At 38.3% G+C, this 19,721-nt stretch overlaps 6 gene segments (V, D, J or C); all 6 read left to right on the top strand.

The window, feature by feature from the left end:
* The first annotated feature begins 7,325 nt into the window (after nt 1–7,325).
* Nucleotides 7,326–7,856, top strand: LOC130185403 (Ig heavy chain V region 914-like). The segment is given in 2 exon segments: nt 7,326–7,374; nt 7,467–7,856. Coding segments are annotated over 2 exon segments (360 nt in total).
* A 3,321-nt stretch (nt 7,857–11,177) lies between these two features.
* On the top strand, nt 11,178–11,614 carry LOC130184529 (Ig heavy chain V region 5A-like). The segment is given in 2 exon segments: nt 11,178–11,220; nt 11,310–11,614. Coding segments are annotated over 2 exon segments (348 nt in total).
* Nucleotides 11,615–14,437: 2,823 nt separating this feature from the next.
* On the top strand, nt 14,438–14,871 carry LOC130184530 (Ig heavy chain V region 5A-like). The segment is given in 2 exon segments: nt 14,438–14,480; nt 14,570–14,871. Coding segments are annotated over 2 exon segments (345 nt in total).
* Nucleotides 14,872–15,509: 638 nt separating this feature from the next.
* On the top strand, nt 15,510–16,305 carry LOC130184528 (immunoglobulin heavy variable 3-33-like). The segment is given in 2 exon segments: nt 15,510–15,558; nt 15,648–16,305. Coding segments are annotated over 2 exon segments (360 nt in total).
* A 799-nt stretch (nt 16,306–17,104) lies between these two features.
* LOC130184762 (immunoglobulin heavy variable 4-38-2-like) lies at nt 17,105–17,538 on the top strand. The segment is given in 2 exon segments: nt 17,105–17,147; nt 17,237–17,538. Coding segments are annotated over 2 exon segments (345 nt in total).
* A 1,570-nt stretch (nt 17,539–19,108) lies between these two features.
* LOC130184761 (immunoglobulin heavy variable 3-30-3-like) lies at nt 19,109–19,557 on the top strand. The segment is given in 2 exon segments: nt 19,109–19,157; nt 19,244–19,557. Coding segments are annotated over 2 exon segments (363 nt in total).
* Nucleotides 19,558–19,721: the final 164 nt, after the last annotated feature.

Below are 19,721 nucleotides of genomic sequence, written 5' to 3'. Positions count from 1 at the left end.
GACTGTCCGTCATCAAGTCTCTTTTTTCTTTACCTGCTGAGATGAATGTTGGCTGACACATCTATGAAGAATAATTATGAAAAAACAATTAAAAAAACAAAAGAAACTGAGCAGAGTGGATTAGTCTCAGGCACGTGCAAAATCATTGTAAACCTGTCTTATAGCATTTGTATTCTGCAGTTTATTCTTTAAAGACACAGAAGACAGATCAGCATTTTTTTATGGATCTAATTTTCTTTAGTTCTGCTTTAAGGCATTTACAGTCTCTCTCTCTCTCTCTCTCTCTCTCTCTCTCTCTCTCTCTCTCTCTCTCTCTCTCTCTCTCTCTCTCTCTCTCTCTCTCTCTCTCTCTCTCTCTCTCTCTCTCTCTCTCTCTCTCTCTCTCTCTCTCTCTCTCTCTCTCTCTCTCTCTCTCTCTCTCTCTCTCTCTCTCTCTCTCTCTCTCTCTCTCTCTCTCTCTCTCTCAACCCACACTTGCTCCCTCAATAAGTTTTGCATGTACAAGATTTCAAATGCAACACATTTTCTACTGGCCTTTTAACAGTGTCATACAGGACTAAGATATCTTCATTTTAGTGTAAACATTTTAAATTTCAAATCTAATCTGTTCAAGGCATCATTAAACGTTCAGTAAGTTAATCATATATCAACATTGTTTCAATATTTATGCCCTTTAAGGTAACATTATCTGCTCCGTCTGACAACCTGTGAGGAAAGTTGAATTTTAATTGAATTATTTGATATAATTTCTCTCGAGTCTCCAGGTTTCTCTGCATGTTCGTGTCTTCAAACATCTAAGCCATTAAAGTAAATATTATTAAACTATTCACATGATCCCACACGGCTGCTGTCAGTATTTTTATGTCTAACAAAAAAGAAAGTCAGCAAATAAATTGATAATAGAATGATGTGCCCATATGTTTGAAGTAAATGCATCTGCGGAAGGAGTAAACCAATTATCTCAGGAAAATAGCTCACAGCATTTTAAAAGTAAATTGTTAAAAATTTAAAAAGATACACAGACTTCAAACATGGCTGACAGAAAGTAACATTCTTGGTGGTTGGTCTGTTTGGTGTTTATAACCGTTGTTATTGTAATGTTAATTGATTGAATGTGTTTTGTTATGTAATAAATGTAACTAACAATTTGGTTTAATAAAACATTCAGACATAAATAGAACACAGGAAAAGAAGAAAAGCAGTCAATCAACTTTTGACTGTTCTGTTGGCTCCAGTTAGACCAACACTGATGCTTCATGTGTTTGATTCTATGCAAACTCAGTGACCTTCCTTGTTACTCAGCTATAAAAACTTCAGATCAGACTGTCAGTGGAGTTCACAGCTCGTCAGCTTCACCATAAACCATGTTTTCTGTAGCTCTGCTGCTGCTGTTGGCAGCTGGATCCTGTGAGTCTCTCTGGATTTGTCATAGTCAACATTTCTTCTCTTGCTGTAGAACTTGATCATTTATAACAAAACATTTTCTTCTTTTTAACAGGTGTGAATTGTCAACAGTTGACACAGCCAGCCTCTGTGACTGTGCAGCCAGATCAACGTCTCACCATCACCTGTCAGGTCTCTTATTCTATTAGCACCTACTACACAGGTTGGATCAGACAGCCTGAAGTGAACGTGTTGGGCAGACCAAATACTACAAAGATTCACTAAAGAACAAGTTCAGTATGGACTTAGACTCTTCCAGCAACAGAGTGACTCTAAATGGACAGAATGTGCAGCCTGAAGACACTGCTGTGTATTACTGTGCCAGAGACACACAATAAAACAAACCATCAGTAGACCTGAACAAAAACCCCTCAGTGCCTGAACACTTGTAACATGAAGCCACCAGAGGAGGAGGCCTCAGACCACTAATGATTTCACACCAGCTCACTGTTGAAGAGAAAAACTTTCTTTAAATGTAATTTGCTCTGAAAAAGTAGAAATGAAATAAAAGTGTCTTAATTCTAATGATAATATTCAGGGAAGTTTCAGGGAAGTTTGATGATTTCTAATTAATGCCAGATTCATAACTTATTCAATCTGTGAGAACATTTACAAAATTCAGAAAACACATTTTTCTCCATGATATTTATCCCACATTGACAGACATCATTTGCATGATATGATTCAATGACATCGGTAAAAAAACTTCGTGCACACAAGCTCCTCCCTCCTCACGATGTCCTGATGCAAATCCTCAGTGTGTGTAGTGTACTTGTGTCCTGCTGACTGGTCTTGTAGTTTGTGTGCAGCATCAGAGGTCACATCTCCAGACTCAGGATGATGAACACACTCACTCTTCTGCTGGTTGCTCTCTCTCTGTCCTGTGAGTTCTCCTGCTTCTTGATGTTTCATCTTTTATCAGACAGCAGTGACTGATGGTCAGTCAGTGATACCAGAAAACTTCCCAGATGACTGTCTCACTGTCTCACTGTCTCTCTCCTTTCATCTCATCAGGTTGTACAGGTCAGAGTATGGAGTCCATTCCTTCCAGTTCAGTAGTGAAGAGGCCTGGGGAGACTCTCAGTCTCTCCTGCAGAGGATCTGGCTTCACATTTACCTGTTGCACTATGAATTGGATCAGACAACCTGCAGGAAAAGCACTGGAGTGGATAGGAGTTGGCTACTCTTCTGCCAGTAGAAACACTTATGCCAGCAGTGTGAGAGGACGTGCAGAAATCAGTAGAGATGACAGCAACAGCATGGTGCATCTGAGACTGTCCAACTTGAAGCCAGAGGACTCTGCTGTGTATTACTGTGCCAAAGAAACACACTGGTTAAAGTGAGCAGAGAGGCTGTACAAAAACTCTCCAGAAATGTGTGACAGAGACCTGCAGGGGGCAGTAGAACATATTAATTGGGATAACAACAACCAAAAGAGCAGGACATTGACAATAAATATGCACAGGAGCAGCTGCTGTTACAGTTTGTCACTTCCTGCTTAATTCTTTTTTCTCAACAATAATAGTTACTAAACTTTTCAATAATGATTTTTACAGCAGTTGTCCAATTAACCACCAGCAACATGACGTTCATGTGATCAGTTTTTTAAAATGGTGAATTTTAACATGTTTTCAGTGTTTTTTCTGATTCCGAAGTTTTTGATTATCTTATCTTTGCTATTTATTAATTTTATGCTTTCAAATGCAGTCAGTGCAATGGACAAATTGCACCACTTTTTGTATCCCTCCAAAAAACATTGTCAAATAAACCTGATTTACAAAGTGGATTTTCTATTTCCCTCACTTTCTTGACAAAAGACCAATTTAAATATTCAACAATATGCAAATAAAGGTTCCTCATAAAGAAGTGAAGTGTGTGTGTGTGTGTGTGTGTGTGTGTGTGTGTCAGTGAGAGGACAGAAGAGCTCACATCACTTCAGCTACAACATCAACCATGTTCTCTGTGGTTCTGATACAGCTGCTGGCAGCTGGATCCTGTGAGGAGCTTTCAGTGGATTCACACTAATAAACACATTAGAAACACTGAATAGTCAGATGAATGATGGAGATGATGTTGATTTCTGTTTCCACAGGTGTGTACAGTATTGATCTCATCCAGCCAGACTCAGTGGTTGTGCAGCCTGAAGACACTGCTGTGTATTACTGTGTACGTCGCCCCACAGTGACACAAACCACCAACAGACCAGCACAAATACTCAGCAACACATGACTGCTCCACACACATGGTGAGAATTGAATATATGAGAATATAAATAAATAAAGTCATGGGCAGTTTCTCCCTGAAAGTAGTTCACTTTAAAATGTATTTACTTCCCCTGGAAATTTCAATGTTATCATTTAAAATACTCTTTATTAAAATACAGGTATTCTGTGCGCCCTTTTAAGACCTGCAGAGCCAGAACTAAGCAAACTCTTTCTTTATTACTAACAAACCATCAATGTCCCTCATGTAATTTGTGACTGAACAACTGGTTTTAAAAACTTTCACCCTGACAAAAACTTAATAACTATTCTCAGAAACTTCACCCAACACCTTAATCTCAAAAGCAAAATCTTTTGTCTTCACCAGTGGACTAAATCTCTCTTATATTCACCTGTTTTTAAATTTTCAACGAAGTTCAGTCACAAAAATGTGTTGGTCAGTTGAAAAGGTTCTGTTCATGTTAGCTTCCTCAGGCCTCCCAGCTTTCAGAAATCATCACTGCTGTATTGATGATATAATCCTTCTTCTTGGAGATGAAGTGTGATTTAGCTTAAATGTCAGTCGAGGATGTAGTTTCATTTCAGACAAATGGCCATTATAAAGACGAACAAGATATTCAAATTGAAATGCATCAGAAAAGATTTGAATTTGACCGACTTGGAGATAAATTTATAATCATTAAACATTTTTTAGTTTCACCAGACGAGTTGACTTCAAAGTCCAATCCACCTCTCTCCTCCCTGTGAGGAGGATTCAATGCAAAACTCAGATGTCTTCCACCTCTACTTATCTGACTGCAGAGAGGATGACAGAGAACAGTGGACACACAGGTGAAGAGTTTGACTGATATTGAGTTAAATTTGTCTTCAAAAGGTTGTCACTTTATAGGAAATTACTGATTTCTTCTTTGTCTTGACAGGTGTTGATGGTCAGACTCTGACAGAATCTGAACCAGTGGTTAAAAAACCTGGAGAATCCCACACACTGACCTCTCTTCCAGGAACACAGTGACTCTAAATGGACAGAATGTGCAGCCTGAAGACACTGCTGTGTATTACTGTGCCAGAGAGTCACAATAACACAAACCATCAGTAGACCTGAACAAAAACCCCTCAGTGCCTGAACACTTGTAACATGAAGCCACCAGAGGAGGAGCCCTCAGACCACTAATGATTTCACACCAGCTCACTGTTGCAGTAAACAGTCTTCACATTTGTATAAATGGTTCTTAATTTAGTTTAATAATAACAGTAACAGTAAATACTTTGACTTAATAGTCACTAAAACTTTAATGAATGTTTTCCCACAGTGAAATCTAAATTACACAATTCAGTAATTAACCTTTCAAGTAATTTCATCTGACAACTTCGTTTTAAAAGTTCATAATCCAACAAGACCTGAATCTTCAGAGTGTCTCTTACATAACAGCAAAAAAAAAGAAAAAAAAAAGTTTTTAGTGTTATGTTGTGTTACACACAAGATGGTGCTTTCACTGACAGTCTAAAGTGCGTTTGTCTGATATTGAAGAATCAAAGAAGAAAAATAAACATTTCAACACTGTCATTCATTTTAATTTTGATTCATTTATTTATTTTCTTATTCATTTTTAGTCAGATTTTGTTTCAGTAAAATAATAAAATAATAATAATAAAAAATGACAAAAAAAGGATTTTATATCTTTCAGTTTTGAGATGTTTCGTTTGTAGCATTTTTTCTAGATTTTTCTTGGAAATACACAATATCATTAAAACAAAAATCAGTTTTAAACAACTAAAATTCAGATCACAAAAGTCAGCTGCTCTCATACAGGGCAGCGGGAAGATGTTTTATGTTGGGGGTGCTGTAGTGGGAGAAGCATTTTACCCCAACCCATACAATACAACCTATACAAATACAACATAGGCCTACAACAATACTACTGCAATACAGACCAAAAAAGCAGCAGCATAACAACAACAGCAACTTAAAAGTAATTGACAACTGAATATTTAACTGCTCGGCGGCAGCTTAAACCAAATAACTTACCTTGAACTGCAGGCCAGGTGCTCCAGTAGTTGCAATAATCCAAATTTGGCCTTGCGCTTAGCTGTTATGGAAATAAAGTGTCTCTCATGAGGCCATGGTTGTCCAATGAGTTCAAAATGTCAGTGTGGACATGCATCAAGGAGAGGTGAGTTAGTGTCTTAGGGGTCATCATATAGTAGCCATGTTTTCATGCGATGCAAGGTGGAGAAGGTCCGCTCGGGTGAGGCCACAGAGATGGGCAGGCACAGACATTACAATGAGTTTTTCATCTACTGTAAACAGAGCTCTTGTTTGTGGATGCAGCTTATATAGACATGTTGCTTCATCTTAAACTGTGACACGAGACTCTCTGGTGACATCGCCAAGCATTATGAGCTGGAGATGAGGAAGGCCTGGGTCCTGCTCCTCGGGAAGGTGAAGGGGCACGAAAATACACCGGTCTCCCTCGGCTGCCTCTTCACAAAAGCAAAACACACAACCTGACCACACTCCACCACGTAATGAAGCCACTTTCATTTAGCTAACCAAGTTGGTGTAAATGCACGGCTGAAAGTTTCTTTCCCAAAACGTCCCAAAATTGAAGTTGGGTGGCTGGAGAGGCTCCTCAAAAGCCGCCAAGTCAGTCCTAGCTTGCCACCTGTTGACAGCAGACTCCTCAATGGTTGCGTTTCTGGCGGCTGCTTGACGTCTCCCTCTCCGAGTAAAAATTACAACCAAACGAAAACGGTGGGGTGCTGGTGGAGCTGCTCTCCCGGGAAGGCTGGACGTCATCTGTGCTCTCTTTAACTGGTGGTTTGCCAAAAAAAAAAAAAAAATCTGCACTATATCTTTCCTCAATTGTGACTTTATCCTTCGATTAGCTATCAACGCTACGGCTGTCGGATGTAAACTTACGAATCCTACCATAGAGCTGAGATGACCCGCCCTAAACGGCCTCTGATTGGCCAATGATCGTTGCCTTCGCTGGTTGGATTGGTTGGGTTCAGGCATGAGGAGTGACAATGGTTAGGGTCAAGGGTAAGAAGTCATTCTGAGGGACAGAAGAAAAGGTCATGTCAAAACTAAAAAAATTATGCTCTCGCCACTGGGAGATGCTCCAGTACCTCCTAACTTTAATGAGCATATTATTTAACATTATCACTCGCTGAAATTCTTCTGAACGGGCTCCATTCAGTCAATATTAATTAAGAAATAGTAACATCTATAACGTCTACCATTGTGTTTGAGTGTAGACCTACATTAACTACAAGTGTATGTAAGTGTGTGTGTGTAAGAAAAAATGGTTCAAAAGGAAAAAAGTCCTAAGAGGTGAATCACACAGCAACAATAACTGACTTTATGTTTTTCTTTCAGTTCTGCGATGTTTGCAGCGTGGAATTTTACTGGTGGATAAACAATATCATTAGACTGAAAATCTATCTTTTTGAACAACTAAAATTCAGATCACAAAATTCAGCTGCTGAAGACTTTTCTCTCATAGTAGATTAATATTCTCTATATTTGACAACACAGCCAAGTCCAATCTCGTTCTCTCCTCCCTGTGAGGAGGAGTCAATGCAAAACTCAGATGTCTTCCACCTCTACTTATCTGACTGCAGAGAGGATGACAGAGAACAGTGGACACACAGTTTAACATGATGGACTATAGGACAGGACTGCTGCTTTTAACTCTCTGCTGGGCAGGTGAAGAGTTTCTCTGATCCTGAGTTGAAATTGTCTTTAACTTTGAAGCATTTAATCAACTTCACAGTTATCTATTATTTTTTTTGTTACAGGTGTTGATGGTCAGACTCTGACAGAATCTGAACCAGTGGTTAAAAGGCCTGGAGAATCCTACAGACTGACCTGTACAGCCTCTGGATTCACATTCAGCAGCTACGATATGCACTGGATCAGACAGGCTCCTGGGAAAGGACTGGAGTGGATTGCCTGGCATGGCACTGGTAGCAGCAAAACCTACTCTCAGTCAGTCCAAGGCCGGTTTACCATCTCCAGAGACAACAGCAGACAGCAGCTGTATCTGCAGATGAACAGTCTGAAGACTGAAGATTCTGCTGTTTATTATTGTGCTCGAGACTCACAGTGACTGGAGTTGGTTGAGCAGCTGTACAAAATCCTACAGTCCTGATCTTTTGGAGTGGAACAGTCCATGCATGAACTATTGTTTGAATTATTTTCATTTCAAGTTATATTTTCTTTTTATGTACTATACATTTCATATGTTGTTTTATATTAAGATGACAGTGAAAAATCATGTTGCATCTTCTCTTGTAAAAGGTCAGTCAGTTTCAGGTTTCTGTCTCCTCTGTTACTAAACTCAGATCTGTTGTTCTCATTGATGTGAACTGACTAACTCTTGAAGTCTGGACTGAACTAAACCATCAAACTCCTGCTGGTCTTATACACTGGATTTTACACTGAAAATTAAGATTTTCAATCCTAAAAAAATAATAACATTAAAAAAGGGACTATAAAACCACTCAGTGTGATATTTGAGTACGACTGATTTTTAACTTATAAATACATTAACTGCACTAGATTTCATGTCATCTCATACAAACAACACACAAACCAGCAAACAGACTTGGGTGAAAGCATATATCCTCTTAGGTGGAGGTAAATAAAAAAATACAGTGATTAATAAAATGCTGTGCTCATATGTTTGAAGTAAATGTTCCTGAGACAGACTGTAAACATGGCTGACAGAAAGCAACATTCCTGGTGGTTGGTCTTATTAACAGTATTAATACTGGTGTGATCCCATCGCAAGGTGGTCTGTGGAGGGGAGTGATGCTGGGATACAGTGATCTGTGACTGAAAACTAATGTGGGCCAGCGGGATAACGTGGGGGGCCAATGACCTCTACACTACTTCTTGCTAACCTACGTCTGTCGCCCTTGCCCAGACCACACCCATCTTTGATCTTTGCCTTTTTTGATCTCAACCACACACCTGTCAAGTTTCATGACTGACAAAATCTGTCCACAGACCGACAGACAGACTGACAGACATTGAAAAACCTGCCAAAGTGCTAAAAAACACTTCTCTGATAGTTCCTGATACAGTAAGTGTCTTCAGGACACGGACACGAACAGTGTATGGAGTCCATTCCTTCCAGTTCAGTAGTGAAGAGGCCTGGGGAGACTCTCAGTCTCTCCTGCAGAGGATCTGGCTTCACATTTAGCTGTTGCAGTATGAACTGGATCAGACAACCTGCAGGAAAAGCACTGGAGTAGATAGGAATCGGCTTCTCTTCTGCCAGTAAAAATGCTTATGCCAGCAGTGTGAGAAGATGTGCAGAAATCACCAGAGATAACAGCAACAGCATGGTGCATCTGAGACTGTCCAACTTGAAGCCAGAGGACTCTGCTGTGTATTACTGTGCCAAACACACACACTGGTTAAAGTGAGCAGAGAGGCTGTACAAAAACCTTTCAGTATTTATTTTACCATGAACTACAGGGGGCAGTAGATCATAAGGAGAATGACAGTGTCTCTAAACACAGACACATGCAGCACATTGTTACAGCAACAGCTGATGTTTTAGTTTGGGACCAGGTGTTAATAATTTAAAGTATTTTACATTGCAAAAACCCCTCAGTGCCTGAACACTTGTAACATGAAGCCACCAGAGGAGGAGCCCTCAGACCACTAATGATTTCACACCAGTTCACTGTTACAGTCAAGAGGGAAACAGTCTTATCAGTTTAATTTAACAGTAACGGTTTCCATGCATTTAAATACTCAGATATTATAATCACTGATACGTCACTGTATATATTCCCACAGTGAAATATTAATAAGACTATTACACCTTATTGAAAAACATTTAAACCTTTCAAATAATTAAATGAATTCAGGCTAGAACTTGGCTTCAAAACCGTTTCATCAAATAAAAAAAGTCTAGTCTATAACATCATTCTTTCTTAAAATAGAATCAAACAAAATAAACATGTGACACTAAACACATTGAGACACAGAATGAAAACGTCGGCTGATGATGTGGTTTGCGACTCCCTAATCATTCATCCAAGTTTTTCCAGAGATGTGAGATGTGGTGCATTTCTCCTTGAGGAGGAGGGGTCAATGCAAATCTCTGATCTCTTCCATCTCTACATATGTGCTGCAGAGTGAAGGACAGGGACTAAATCACTGACAGACACAGACAGTAGAGTGGACAGAGACTATTAGATTTTACAATGATCAGACCTGATTATTGGGTTGTTTTTCTCATCCTGTCAATTATCTGGACAGGTAAGAACATTAACTGTTTTTCTGATAAGCAGCTAAAGACAATCTGGTTTCATTACAGAATCTAATGAGTTGTTTAAATTTCTGTAGGTACTGAGGGTCAGACTCTGACCGAGTCTGAACCAGTGGTTAAAAGGCCTGGAGAATCCCACAGACTGACCTGCACATATTCTGGGTTTGGTGGTAATTACTGGAACGCTTGGATCAGACAGGCTGCTGGAAAAGGACTGGAGTGGAACTATCAGTGATACTAGTAGCAACATCTACTACTCTCAGTCAGTCCAAGGCTGGTTTATCATCTCCAGAGACAACAGCAGACAGCAGGTGTATCTGCAGATGAACAGTCTGAAGACTGAAGATTCTGCTGTTTATTATTGTGCTAGAGACTCACAGTGACTGGAGTTGGTTGAACAGCTGTACAAAATCCATCAATACTAATATTTCAGTCTGGTGGAGCCTGAGTTTAAAGTGTTATTGTGTTATACATATTACATATCAAATAACTGATTTCATATGACATCTTTATATAAGAGTATATGCTTCAGATCGCCAATACTTTATTCTTTCACAAGAAATATGACTAAACATTAAACAAGAAAATCCTAAAAAGGAGAATTTGTACAACAATGTGGCTGCTGAAAACTCTTCAAATGCATTATGTTCCTCTGAGTAAAGACATATCATTTCTGTAAATGATTTAGATTCAAAATTGATTCATATGATGAGAGTGAAAAAAAATGTTGCAGTTTCTACTATACAATCACTAGAGGTCAGTCATTGTCAAGTTTCAGTCTCGTCTGTAACTAAGATAAGACACTTTGGTGTTCTCATTGATCTGAAACTACACAACCACAAAGTTAAAGGTATAATGTGGTGATAATTACATACAAATGCAAGAACTATACCACAGTTTTCATTTCAGCTAAAGCATGCAGTTCTTTGTTTATTGTCACACAGGTTTAGCAAGTAAATACAGGTAATAAGTAAATATATATAGAAGAATAATTGCTGCATTAAAAAAGTTATGTGCTGACACATTAATTATTAATTACATGTGGTATGAGGTGTTGACAGTAACTATGAACAGACTCTTCTATTGGCTCCAGTTAGACCAACACTGATGCTTCATGTGTTTGATTCTATGCAAACTCAGTGACCTTCCTTGTTACTCAGCTATAAAAACTTCAGATCAGACTGTCAGTGGAGTTCACAGCTCGTCAGCTTCACCATAAACCATGTTTTCTGTAGCTCTGCTGCTGCTGTTGGCAGCTGGATCCTGTGAGTCTCTCTGGATCTGTCATAGTCAACATTTCTACTCTTGCTGTAGAACTTGATCATTTATAACAAAACATTTTCTTTTTTAACAGGTGTGAAGTGTGAACAGTTGACACAGCCAGCCTCTGTGACTGTGCAGCCAGGTCAACGTCTCACCATCACCTGTCAGGTCTCTTATTCTGTTAGTGGCTACTACACAGCTTGGATCAGACAGCCTGCAGGGAAAGGACTGGAGTGGATTGGAATGAGAGCTGGTGACACTTCATACTATAAAGATTCACTAAAAAACAAATTCAGTATCAACTTAGACTCTTCCAGCAACACAGTGACTCTAAATGGACAGAATGTGCAGCCTGAAGACACTGCTGTGTATTACTGTGCCAGAGAGTCACAATAACACAAACCATCAGTAGACCTGAACAAAAACCCCTCAGTGCCTGAACACTTGTAACATGAAGCCACCAGAGGAGGAGCCCTCAGACCACTAATGAGTTCACACCAGGTCACTGTTGCAGTCAAAAGGGAACCTATTAGATTAGATTAGATTTTATAAATGGTTCTTAATTAAATTTTACAAAAACAGTTTTCAACAATTTAAATATGCTTACTTTATAATCTCTGAAATATTACTGTACTTTTACCAAAGGTGAAAACTTAATAACATTATTACACCTTTCAAGTGATGAAATTCATCCAGCTGAGAACCTGGTTTTAAAAAGGTCATAATCCAACAAGACATGGATCTTCACAAAGTGTCTCTTCCATAAAATCACTATTGAAAAAACAAAACATATTTTCTCAATCACAACTGCAATAGTTACTGAATCAGTATCATGACATTTTTCAGAGTTTTCAGTTGTGTGATGTTTTGTCTTGTGAATAAACCTCATGAACAATATAATTCAACCAAAAATCAGTATTTAAAAACCTAAATTCCAATAATAAAATTAAACTTCTGAAGACTTTTCTCTCACTGTGGAACAATATTTTATAAATATAAAAAAGAAAGTCAAATGCAAACCAGTTCTCTCCTCCCTGTGAGGAGGAGTCAATGCAAAACTCAGATGTCTTCCACCTCTACTTATCTGACTGCAGAGAGGATGACAGAGAACAGTGGACAAACAGTTTAACATGATGGACTATAGGACAGGACTGCTGCTTTTAACTCTCTGCTGGGCAGGTGAAGACTTTCTCTGATCCTGAGTTGAATTTGTCTTCAAAACTTTGAAGCATTTAATCAACTTCCCAGTCATCTATCTATTTTTTTTGTTACAGGTGTTGATGGTCAGACTCTGACAGAATCTGAACCAGTGGTTAAAAGGCCTGGAGAATCCCACAGACTGACCTGTACAGCCTCTGGGTTCTCATTAGGCAGCTACCATATGGCCTGGATCAGACAGGCTCCTGGAAAAGGGCTGGAGTGGATTGCCTGGAATAATAATGGTGGTAGCATCAAAACCTACTCTCAGTCAATCCAAGGCCGGTTTACTATCTCCAGAGACAACAGCAGACAGCAGCTGTATCTGCAGATGAACAGTCTGAAGACTGAAGATTCTGCTGTTTATTATTGTGCTGGAGACTCACAGTGACTCAAGTTAGTCGAGCAGCTGTACAAAATCCTACAGTCCTGGTAGTTTTAATAAATTAGCAATGGTCTCTGTACTATATAAATTTCTGAAAATTGTTCTTGAAAAAATTACGAAACATTAAACACATAAAAATCACAATAAAGAGAATTTGCTCATACACGCATCAAAGACCCGTGCTCAAGACTCGCAGTGACTGAGATTTGGTTGAGCGGGTGTACAGAATCCTACAGTCTTGATGTTTCAGGTTGGTGGAGCCAAGCAGTGTTTCAAATTACATTTATTTTATGTATTATCATTATTTTCTCTTAATAGTAGTTAAGTTATATTATTTACATAGACAGTGGGACCCAGACTGAATCTATGTTCACAATACGTATACTCTACATATTTCTATAGTAATTGACTTTTTTTTGCATTTTTCAAACTCCTGAGAAATATAATAATCAAACATTAAAATAAAATAAAGAAAACACATTAAAGATGACATATTCAGAGTCAAAAACATCACAAAACTCCCACTGTTGAATATAAACTACAGGAAATATTATACATGTCTACACAATGGCACATGATGTCTTGAAATCATGTGGAAACAAAACTGAGTCATAATATGAGTGAGTTACTAAAAGGAGACACTCAGATCTGGTGTTCTCATTGATTTGAACTGAACCTGGACTGAACTAAACCTTCATGCTCCTGCTGGTCTTCCACACTGCATATTATCACAATTAAAATGTTTCTACCCAAACAAAAGTCAAGTGTGAACATAAATCAAGACATTTTAAAAACAAAGTTTGACTATAAGGTGTTTACCATCAGCATGACTGCAGAACCATCTGTCAGTGCCTGGTGTCATCACCATTTGTGAGAGAAGACAGCAGTGATCTATAAAATGGAGGAAAAGTGATGGCAGCCTTTTTAAGTTAAATGTTTCCAGACAAAGTGAATTCACTTGAGACTTACATGAAGATAAATACTTTAAATAGATATTTTTCATCTTCAAAGAAAGTATAAATAGTGAAGGTAGTTTAAGTATTAACGTGATTCTTTCATCATGTATAAGCTACAAAGAAAAGTCTAGCAAGAATATAAACAGTTTTATACAATAAATTAGGCATGAAGTTTTCTATATCTGAATTACACAAAAGGTAACGATACTGGTTCATGCACAGCTAGAAACCTGTGACTTTAGTCTAATTATTATACATTTTTTTGTACTCAGATTGTATTTGATAGATAACATGTATATTGATCATAAAAAATTAAATACCAGACAAACAACAACAAAGTCACTGACAGCCATGGGCCTATAGTGTGTTTACTCATCCTGCCTGTCATTTTTCAGTTGTAAAACAGCCTTTTATGCTCAAATGCTCATAAACAAAGTACAGTAAAAACTAAAAAAAATGTCATTACATATCATATGATACAGGGTTGATGTCCAGAGATGTTTTCACTCTGCAGATATAAAAACACTGAACAGACTCTTCTATTGGCTCCAGTTAGACCAACACTGATGCTTCATGTGTTTGATTCTATGCAAACTCAGTGACCTTCCTTGTTACTCAGCTATAAAAACTTCAGATCAGACTGTCAGTGGAGTTCACAGCTCGTCAGCTTCACCATAAACCATGTTTTCTGTAGCTCTGCTGCTGCTATTGGCAGCTGGATCCTGTGAGTCTCTCTGGATTTGTAATGGTCAACATTTCTTTTCTTGCTGTAGAACATGACCATTTATAACAAAACATTTTCTTTTTTAACAGGTGTGAAGTGTGAACAGTTGACACAGCCAGCCTCTGTGACTGTGCAGCCAGGTCAACGTCTCACCATCACCTGTCAGGTCTCTTATTCTCTTGGTTACTACACAGCTTGGATCAGACAGCCTGCAGGGAAAGGACTCGAGTGGACTGGAATGAGATATACTGGAGGCTCTTACTACAAAGATTCACTAAAGAACAAGTTCAGTATTGACTTAGACTCTTCCAGCAACACAGTGACTCTGAATGGACAGAATGTGCAGCCTGAAGACACTGCTGTGTATTACTGTGCCAGAGAGTCACAATAACATAAACCATCAGTAGACCTGAACAAAAACCCCTCAGTGCCTGAACACTTGTAACATGAAGCCACCAGAGGAGGAGCCCTCAGACCACTAATGATTTCACACCAGCTCACTGAGAGAAACTGTCTTTGCATCTCACTTTTTATTTCCCCACCATTAGTCGCTCTCAGTAATTTTCTGCAGGTTAAAGTTCAATTTTTTTTGGTAAAGTTTTTTGTGTCATGATCCTACTTTGAAATAATGGATTTAAGATTTTATGCAAAACAGAGTTGTCTGAAAAATCTTTCCTTTCTATCTGTTACTCAATAATAAATAAGATCAAAATTGAGACACATAATTTTGATTTTTATTATCTTTAGAGCTAAGATTTAATAAAACTAAAAAACTAAAAACAAAATTCAACATCTGAAGACAATTCATACTCAGAAACATTAAGATACAATATTGGCTGTATCAAGTTAATTTGGCTGTAATCTAAACATTCTATATATTGTAACTGTAGAAAAACATGATGGCCAAGTCCAGTCCAACTCCCTCCTTCCTCCCTGTGAGGAGGAGTCAATGCAAAACTCAGATGTCTTCCACCTCTACTTATCTGACTGCAGAGAGGATGACAGAGAACAGTGGACACACAGTTTAACATGATGGACTGTAGGACAGGACTGCTGCTTTTAACTCTCTGCTGGGCAGGTGAAGAGTTTCACTGATATTGAATTGAATTTGTCTTCAAAAGTTTGTCAGGTTATATCAAATGACTGATTGCTGTTTTGTCTTGACAGGTGTTGATGGTCAGACTCTGACAGAATCTGAATCAGTGGTTAAAAGACCTGGAGAATCCCACAGACTGACCTGTACAGCCTCTGGATTCACATTCAGCAGCTCCTACATGGCCTGGATCAGACAGGCTCCTGGAAAAGGACTAGAGTGGATTGCCTGGCATGATACTGGTAGTGGCAAATACTATTCTCAGTCAGTCCAAGGACGGTTTACCATCTCCAGAGACAACAGCAGAGAGCAGCTGTATCTGCAGTTGAACAGTCTGAAGACTGAAGATTCTGCTGTTTATTATTGTGCTCGAGACTCACAGTGACTGGAGCTGATTGAACAGCTGTACAAAATCCTACAGTCTTCATCTTGTGAAGCGTCATGTGCTTTTATATTTGATACTTAAATGTTTGATTTTATATCATTTGTTTATGTCAACAATCTTATGTTTTATAGTAAATATTCTGCTTTACATATCTATTTTTGATAAATGAACAATGGTTGCTGTACTATACAAGTTCCTTTAAACTCTTCCTGAAAATATGTCTAAACATTAAACACATAAAAAACACAACAAAGAAAATTTGTTCAAGAAAGGATTAAAGACGGTACAACAATGTGGCTGCTGAAAACAAACAACAAATAAAATACATTTAATCAAATTAAGACATAATGATGTTTAGAGAATGTTTGTGAGAAACACCTCATAGGATTATTGGGGCAAAAAATTGGCTGATAAACCCTGCACTGTCTCACATGATTAATATGAAGTCAGTGATTTCAACAAAGAAAGTACCTTTAATGAATTATGGGATTTAAACTTATATTTCACAATAAAACAATTCTGAAAAAGTTCCATATTACAAATCAACAGCTAAATAAAAGACTCACACTCAGTGGTTTCATTTAAAACATTTCCAAGAGAAGGCAACAGTGATCTCCTAAGAGGGAGATGAGGGACAACATTTACAAACACACTGGACAAACCTGAATCCTTATATGCTTTCATTTATCCACGATTATCAACAAGTCCTCTTACTGAAACATCAATATCTGTTAATTGTTCCTCCTTCAAAAAATGATTTTTAACTGTTGTTTGCAATTATATAAACATTAACATAATGTTTTAATATGGAATTCTTGTTAATACAATAGTTAGGCTTAAACAATTTATAGGCAAAAGAAAGTTAGCTGTTTCACCTCTTTAAGTGAAGATGTAATTTCAAAATTTAGTGAGAAATGAAATGAAATTAGAATATGAATAGATGGTAGATATAATGTCAAATAATTCTTTCACTCTGCAGATATAAAATCACTGAACAGACTCTTCTATTGGCTCCAGTTAGACCAACACTGATGCTTCATGTGTTTGATTCTATGCAAACTCAGTGACCTTCCTTGTTACTCAGCTATAAAAACTTCAGATCAGACTGTCAGTGGAGTTCACAGCTCGTCAGCTTCACCATAAACCATGTTTTCTGTAGCTCTGCTGCTGCTGTTGGCAGCTGGATTCTGTGAGTCTCTCTGGATTTGTCATAGTCAACATTTCTTCTCTTGCTGTAGAAGTTGATCATTTATGACAAAACATTTTCTTTTTTAACAGGTGTGAAGTGTGAACAGTTGACACAGCCAGCCACTGTGACTGTGCAGCCAGGTCAACGTCTCACCATCACCTGTCAGGTCTCTTATTCTCTTGGCTACTACACAGCTTGGATCAGACAGCCTGCAGGGAAAGGACTGGAGTGGATTGGAATGAGATATACTGGAGGCTCTCACTACAAAGATTCACTAAAGAACAAATTCAGTATCGACTTAGACTCTTCCAGCAACAGAGTGACTCTAAATGGACAGAATGTGCAGCCTGAAGACACTGCTGTGTATTACTGTGCCAGAGAGTCACAATAACACAAACCATCAGTAGACCTGAACAAAAACCGCTCAGTGCCTGAACAATTGTAACATGAAGCCACCAGAGGAGGAGCCCTCAGACCACTAATGATTTCACACCAGCTCACTGAGAGAAACTGTCTTTGCATCTCACTTTTTATTTCCCCACCATTAATCGCTCTCAGTAATTTTCTGCAGGTTAAAGTTCAATTTTTGTTTGGTAAAGTTTTTTGTCATGATCCTACTTTGAAATAATGGATTTAAGATTTTATCCAAAACAGAGTTGTCCGAAAAATCTTTCCTTTCTATCTGTTATTCAATAATAAATTATATCAAAATTGAGACATATAATATTGATTTTATTATTTTTAGAGCTAAGATTTAAGAAAATTACAAAGTTAAAAACAAAATTGAATATCTGAAGACAAATCACACTCAGAAACATTAAGATACAGTATTGACTGTATCAAGTTAATTTGGCTGTAATCTAAACATTCTACATATTGTAACTGTAGAAAAACATGATGGCCAAGTCCAGTCCACCTCCCTCCTTCCTTCCTGTGAGGAGGAGTCAAAGCAAAACTGAGGTGTTTTCTACCTTTACTGAAGAAAATACACTGAACACTTTATTTGACAAACAAATATTCTGATGTTTATCCAACTGTGTGACCATGACATTACAATCACACCCTCCACTTCAGGTGTCCACCCAATGTCTAACAGGCAGATTGATCAGATGACTGGGAACTATGATAGAAATTAAAACCACATTGATTATTTGAGTCTTTTTTTTGTCCAAAAAAGGTGATTGATGGTGTATGATATCACAACAATATTTGCCTACCGCAAAACAAAATGTCTGGCGATCCTCGTGCTGTTGTCTGCACCACGTTGCACTTCGCCGGCCACGGACAGGTAGGAGAGAGAGAAGGAGAGGGAGAGGGAGAGAGAGAGAGCGTCAGTTTCCGTTGTCCCCTAAATAATCTTCCCCCAGGGTCCTAAAGGCATCCTAGTTCTGCATAGTTAGGGCTTTCTCATCTGTCAAAGCAGCAGTCAAACATCATCCATATCTGTCTTCCGCATGTGATATTCACAAAACTATTTGACATTTAAAAATGAAAACACACTTTCAAAGGGAATTCATTTGCGCATTAATGACAGCACAGTTAGAGTGTGGCTGACTCTGAAATTCATATCTGAGCAGTTCTCATGTTTTTTAAAGAACAGTTAAGTCTTCAGACTGTCAGATAAGCCGTAAATGTCCTGACTCAGAAGAACGAAGAGGAGTTTATCATGACCCTGATGAAGGCCAAAAGCAGAAATTCATAGATGAAATTGTTTTTTCATACAACAAATGTTCCTGCAGTTTTCAACTCTTCAGATTTTTATCCTTCTCCTTGCAGATTGGAAGCAGCTGAAGTTGAGCCACAAAAAACTCCCACAATTAGATAGAAAAACAACTAAATAATGAGCTGAATGTAGTTCTCTCCTCCTGTGAGGAGGAGTCAATGCAAAACTCAGATGTCTTCCTCCTCTACTTATCTGACTGCAGAGAGGATGACAGAGAACAGTGGACACACAGTTTAACATGATGGACTATAGGACAGGACTGCTGCTGTTAACTCTCTGCTGGGCAGGTGAAGAGATTCACATATCATAATTTTACAAAGTTTTTATTTGTGTCACCAGCATATTTGACTTTATGTTTTTATACTCTTAACAGGTGTTGATGGTCAGACTCTGACAGAATCTGAACCAGTGGTTAAAAGGCCTGGAGAATCCCACACACTGACCTGTACAACCTCTGGATTCACATTCAGCAGCTACCGTATGAACTGGGTCAGACAGGCTCCTGGTAAAGGACTGGAGTGGATCGCTTTTGTGCACACAGGCAGTTCTTCTAAATATTACTCCCAGTCAGTCCAGGGCAGATTCACCATCTCCAGAGATGACTCCAGCAGTAAAGTCTATCTACAGATGAACAGTCTGAAGACCGAGGACACAGCAGTGTATTACTGTGCCAGAGAGTCACAGTGAGAGACAGTCATAGCAGAGACATACAAAATCTACTTCCTCTATTTATCTCTATTCTTCTTAATAGTGTCCATTAAAAGACTTAATTTTGAAAAATATTGATATCTATCTTTACTGAATTGGAAAGTAGACAGCATTTCTTTCCACAGTAGACAAAAACACCATCA

Source organism: Seriola aureovittata, chromosome 17 (assembly GCF_021018895.1).
Source record: "Seriola aureovittata isolate HTS-2021-v1 ecotype China chromosome 17, ASM2101889v1, whole genome shotgun sequence".
Lineage (NCBI taxonomy): Eukaryota > Metazoa > Chordata > Actinopteri > Carangiformes > Carangidae > Seriola > Seriola aureovittata.
Note: the sequence above shows the minus strand (reverse complement) of the source record. Positions and strands in the feature narration are given on the sequence as shown.